The 6362-nt window shown below is 42.7% G+C and overlaps 1 protein-coding gene across 9 annotated transcripts in view; it reads left to right on the forward strand.

Annotated features, from left to right (window-relative positions):
- The window catches only part of amph (amphiphysin), a 223667-nt gene extending 221919 nt beyond the window's left edge, over positions 1–1748 (forward strand). For all 9 annotated transcript variants that reach the window (XM_043688941.1, XM_043688942.1, XM_043688936.1 and 6 more), the window contains one exon: positions 639–1748. In XM_043688941.1, the coding sequence (XP_043544876.1) occupies positions 639–746 (108 nt within the window). In that variant the 3' untranslated portion in view covers positions 747–1748. The remainder of the gene's footprint in view (positions 1–638) is intronic.
- The last annotated feature ends 4614 nt before the right edge of the window (positions 1749–6362 follow it).

Below are 6362 nucleotides of genomic sequence, written 5' to 3' on the forward strand. Positions count from 1 at the left end.
AGCTTCCAACTCTTCTATAATTTATCGAAAAAGATACCATTCCCTCAATAATTTACTGAATCACATTTAGTAGCTGCGAGCCTTTATTGCATTTGAAAACCACAGTATTTAGGTATGTATTTAAGCTACCATAACATACAGGGCTACCAACCAAGTGATTAAGTTAGATAGTTCTTTTCTCAGGTAGCAAAGACCTGATATGTCATATGTTTTCTAAGTGTGCAGTGACCGCAGCAAAAGTCTTTGTCAATATGTTTGTGCAGTCTCAACCTCCACACTTCCAGTGGTGAGAGGCAGTTATAGGGAGCATATGGCAGAAGTCATGTTTTGTGCGTCAATGCTTTTCCTCAATCAATTCTTTTCATACACACTAAAGAAGTTCTGCTCCCTACAAAATTGGAGAGATGTTCATTTTTGTTGTGCACTGTGCAATCAAATTTGCCAACTATGAATCTACTACAGGAAACAGACAAACACAAAAGGATCTAATTTAATAATATCACGATCAATAAATATTGATCAGGACCAAGGGTTTAGGGTAGAGGTTGGTGGATAGTTAACCTTGTTCTTCTTTAAATGGTACATGACATTTTACATTGACCTGAGAAGACAAATGAATATGTTCTTCACCCTTACAGGATGCTGGATGGCTCACAGGCATAAAGGAGTCCAATTGGTTACAGGACGGTGCTGCCAATGCCTTGAAAGGTTTGTTTCCCAAGAACTTCACTCAGCAACTGGAGTAGACTTCAGCCGTGGTCTATCTGTGTGGAAGTTAACAGAAAAGCAGGACTTTGTTCTGCAAACCACATGGTCTCCCACAACACAGTTGTGTCCTTAGAATCTTCAAAGGGTAATATCGGAGTTGGAAAGCTAATAGGGGAGGTCAAAAGCACTTGGTAAACACAATGAAGAGAGGAAATGTATATAGGATTAAATTAGCTGGAAGCATGGCATTGACCTCAATATAACTATTTTGAACCAACTACACAAATTAATATGTATTTGCTTATCAAAGTGCAACTCCATGTTTATTTGTATTCTCCTGGAGTTCATGTTGATTCTTGAATGAACCCCTATCAGTATAATGCTAGTGTAATCCTCCAGATAACAAATTTATGCTTTGCACCATGCACTATATAAGTTTGTTGTCATGCACCATAGTTCAGTAGTTTGTCAAATAGTTAAATAATCTATGTATACTTACCAATCTTTAATACGTTTACTATAATTTGTTTTCATTCCTATACATAGGGTTGAAGAGCTGTCTTTTCAGTAATACAGTGTACGTAACCCTACTTTACGTATTTCTTCACCCTATATTTCACAGCAATTCCAGTTGGCTGTTTTTGAACAAATATTGTTGCTTTATTGCCAAAACAAATCTAAAAAACTTGTGTTTGTAACGTATTGTGCATTAAGATTGTAAAATCCAGAATCAGAAGGAACAAGACTCCTCCACCTACTGGTTGGAGGATGCTTTTCCACTCTTCCATATAATCAACACAGATGTCCGCAGGTCCTTTAAAGGTGAAATAAAATGGTATATCAGTTATTTAAAACCACAGGCTTTATTTATCCTTGCAGCAACAGATTGGCATGTTTTATTCTGGTTAAGTGAAACATGCAACAAAATAAATTCAACATTTACAATAGACGTTGTAACTGTATCAATGTGTGGTTCTGTGATCATTGTTATTTATTTCACTGCTCGTGCAGGAATAAAGAAAAAGCAAAGCAGTGCTGCACCTTGTCTCCTGTCATTTCAGAGTTGGAATGTCACAAACCCAAGCTCACACTGTGGGGTGCATTTTCATCTGTAGGATCTAAATATTCATGAATAACTGGGCAGAACACCAATTGTTTCAGTGAAATCCTTCTCTAGATTTTTGCTTTATTGCAATCCCACCCAGTTGATACTAAATCCCCGGCAGTTGAAGATGGAACTGTACTCTTTGATGTGTTTATTCACTGTCCAGAAAATCCAATGTGCCATTTTCTTTCCTGCCTGTTTTAAGGATGATGCAGCTTTCTACATTAAATACGGCAAATTGTAGTTAAGCAGGATATTTAATATTATACAAATGTTAATATATAAAACAAGCTCTGGCTGCCATTTTATCACAGAACTTTGAAGTAATGGAGAGGGTAAATAAAACTGAACATGAACAGAGAACAAAGAAAATTTACAGCCCAGGAAAAGGCCCTTCGGCCTCCATGCCTGAGCCAATCCAAATGTACTGTCTAAACCTGTTGGTCAATTCCTAAGCATTTGTATCCCTCTGCTTCCCACCTACTCATGCATCGGTCCAGACACATCTTAAATGAATCTACCATGCCTGCCTCTACCACCTCTGCTGGCAACGCGTTCCAAATGACTACCACCCTCTGTGTGAAGTACTTGCCGCATGTATCCCCTTAAACTTTCCACCTCTGACCTTGAAAGCATGACCTCTCATTACTGAATCCTTCACCCTGGGAAAAAGCTTGTCTTTATCACCCTGTCTATACCCTTCATGATTTTGTAAACCTCAATCAGGTCACCCCTAAATCTCCTTTTTTCTAATAAAAATAAACCTAACCTACTCAACCTCTCTTCATAGCTAGCACATTCCATACCAGGCAACATTCTCGTAAACCTTCTCTGCACCCTCTCCAAAGCGTCCACATCCTTTTAGTAATGTGGCGCCCAGAACTGTACACAGTATTCTCAATGCAGCCAAACCAATGTCTTGTACAATTTTAACATGATTTGCCAGCTCTTATACTCAATACCCCATCCAATGATACCATATGCCTTCTTGATCACTCTATCCACCTGTGCAGCAACCTTCAGAGTACAATGGACCTGCTCTCTCAGATCTCTCTGCCCATCAACATTTCATAAGGCTCTTCCATTCATTGTATATTCCTCTAGAATTAGACTTGCCTAAATGCATCACCTCACATTTGTCTGGATTGAAAGCCATCTGCCGCTTTTCCGTCCAACTCTCCAGTCTATCTATATCCTCCTGTATTCTTTGACAGTCCCTTATGCTTTCTGCTACTCCACCAATCTTTATGTCATCTGCAAACTTGCTGATCAGTGCCCTCTTCTAGATCATTTATGTATATTACAAACAACAGTGGCCCCAAAACCAATCCCTGTGGAACACCATTAGTCACCTTTCTCCATTTCAAGAAACTCCCCTCAACTACTACTCTCTGTCTCCTATTGCTCAACCAGTTCTTTATCCACCTAGCTAGAACACCCTGCACACCATGTGAATTCACTTTCTCTATTAGTCTACCATGGGGAACCTTATCAAACGCCTTACTAAAGTCCATGTATATGACATCAACAGCCCTTCCTTCATCTAACAACTTGGTCACAAATTCGAAGAATTCTATCAAGTTGGTAAGGCACGATCTCCCCTGTACAAAACCATGTCGCCCATCACCGATAAGCTCATTCCTTTCCAAATATAAATAGATCCTATCTCTCAGTACCCTCTCCAGCAACTTCCCCACCACCGACGTCAGGCTCACTGGTCTGTAGTTACCCAGAATATCCCTACTACCCTTCTTGTACAGGGGGACAACATGAGCAACCTTCCAGTCCTCTGGCACCTCACCTGCATTTAAGGATGCCACAAAGATATCTGTCAGGGCCCCAGCTATTTCCTCTCGCACCTCCCTCTGCAACCTGGGATAGATCCCATCTGGTTCTGGGGATTTGTCCACCTTAAAAACCTCTAGCATACCCAATGCATCTTCCCTAATTATGCCAACGTGATCCAGACTAATCAAACTTCTATCTCTAATCTCAACATTCATCATGTTCCTCTCCTCAGTGAGCACTGATGCAAAGTAATCATTCAGAATCTCACCCATTCTCTCAGGTTCGACACACAGCCTTCCTTCATTATCATTTAGTGGACCAATCCTTTCTTTAGTTACCTGCTTGCTTCTTATATAAGAATAAAATGCTTTGGAATTTTCCTTAATTCTGTTTGCTAAAGCTATTTCATGATCCCTTTTAGCCCGCTTGATTCCTTGTTTAAGACTTGTCGTACTCTTCTGATATTCCTCCAGGGCCCGTTCTGTTCTTATCTGCCTCGACCTTATGTACGCTTCCCTTTTCCTCTGGCTAGTCATACAATTTCTCCTGTCATCCACTGTTCACGAATCTTCATGATCCCTTTTAGCCCGCTTGATTCCTTGTTTAAGACTTGTCCTACTCTTCTGATATTCCTCCAGGGCCCGTTCTGTTCTTATCTGCCTAGACCCTTTTCCCTTTTCCTCTTGGCTAGTCATACAATTTCTCCTGTCATCCACTGTTCACGAATCCTGCCCTTCCTATCCTTTGCCTTCAACGGGACATGCCTATCCTGCACTGCACAACCTATCGTTGAAAGCCTCCCACATCTCAAATGTGGACTTCCCTTCAAATAGCTGCATACAATCCACATTTCCCAGCTTCTGCCTAATTTTGATATAACTGGCCTTGGCCCAGTTTAGTACTCTTCCCTTAGGACCACTCTCTTCTTTATCTATGAGTATTCTAAAACTTATAGAATTGTGGTCACTGTTCCCAAAGAAATCCCACACCACAACTTCTACTACCTGTCCTGGCTCATTCCCCAGTACCAGGTCCAATATGGCCCCTTCCCTCATCGGACTATTGACATACTGCTCGAGAAAACTCTCCTGGACGCTTCGTACAAATTCTAATCCATCCAGACCTCTGATGCTAAGTGTATCCCAGTCAATGTTGGCAAAATTAAAATCTCCCATTACCAAAATCGCCCAACAAGTCTGCTGAAGCGCAACCTACCCAGACCCATTCCCCTAAGTGTATCCCAGTCAATGTTGGCAAAATTAAAATCTCCCATTACCACTACCCTATTGCCTCTACATCTATTCATAATCTGTTTACCTATTTGTTCTTCTAGCTCATGCTCACTGTTAGGAGGTCTGTAATACAGCCCCAACAATGTAACTGCACCCTTCTTATTTCTCAGCTCCACCCATAATGCCTCACTACCCAAGACGCCATAGTGTCCTCCTTTAGCACAGCTGTGATTAGATTAGATTAGATTAGATTAGATTAGATTAGATTAGATTACTTACAGTGTGGAAACAGGCTCTTCGGCCCAACAAGTCCGCTGAAGCGCAACCTACCCAGACCCATTCCCCTACATTTACCCCTTCACCTAACACTACGGGCAATTTAGCATGGCCAATTCACCTAACCTGCACATTTTTGGATTGTGGGAGGAAACCGGAGCACCCGGAGGAAACCCACGCAGACACGGGTAGAATGTGCAAATTCCACACAGAGAGTCACTTGAGGCGGGAATTGAACCCGGGTCTTTGGCGTTGTGAGGCAGCAGTGCTAACCACTGTGCCACCGTGCCGCCCACAATCGTCCCTGACCAGCAATGCAACTCCACCCCCCCTTTTACTTCCCTCTCTGTCCTGTCTATCCTGGAACATTTAGTTGCCAATCATCATGCCCTTCCTTCAACCAAGTCTCTGTGATGGCAATAATGTCATACTCCCAGGCACCAATCCAAGCCCTAAGTCCATCTGCCTTACACACTATACTCCTTGCATTAAAGCAGATGCATTTCAGGCCACCAGTTCTTTTGCACTCACCTGCTCTCTGCCTATTCTTCCTTTTATTAATGCTATCTTCATAATTCTTATAGTCTCCAGACTCCACCTCACTGCCTACTTGTTTTCTCTTCTGATTCCCAGCCCCCTGCCACATTAGTTTAAAACCTCCCCAACAGCAGTAGCAAAAACTCCTCCAAGGACATTGGTTCCTGTCTGGTTCAGATGTAGACCTTCCCTTTTGTAATAGTCCCACCTTCCGCAGAACCGGTCCCAATGTCCAACAAATCTGAACCCCTCCCTTCTACACCATCTCTCAAGCCACGTGTTCATCCTGCCTATTTTGTCATTGCTGCGCTGGCTAGCACATGGCACTGGTAGTAATCCCAAGATCACTACCTTTGAGGTCCTCCCCTTTAACGTCTCTCCGAGCTCCCTGAATTCTTCTTTCAGGACCTCATCTCATTTTCTATTTATATCGTTGGTGCCTATATGCACCACAACAACTGGCTGTTCACCCTCCCCTTTTAGAATGCTCTGCAGCCGATCAGTGACATCCCTGACCCGAGCACCTGGGAGGCAACATACCATCCGGGAGTCCCGTTTTCGGACAGAACCACCTATCTACTCCCCTCCCAATAGAATCCCCTATGACTATGGCCCTACGAGTCTTTTTCCCGCCCTTCTGAACAGCAGTACCCGCCACGGTGCCATCACCTTGACAACTGCTGCCCCCCCCGGTGAGCCATCTCCCCCAACAGTAT

The sequence above is a fragment of the Chiloscyllium plagiosum genome, chromosome 4 (genome assembly GCF_004010195.1).
Source record: "Chiloscyllium plagiosum isolate BGI_BamShark_2017 chromosome 4, ASM401019v2, whole genome shotgun sequence".
Lineage (NCBI taxonomy): Eukaryota > Metazoa > Chordata > Chondrichthyes > Orectolobiformes > Hemiscylliidae > Chiloscyllium > Chiloscyllium plagiosum.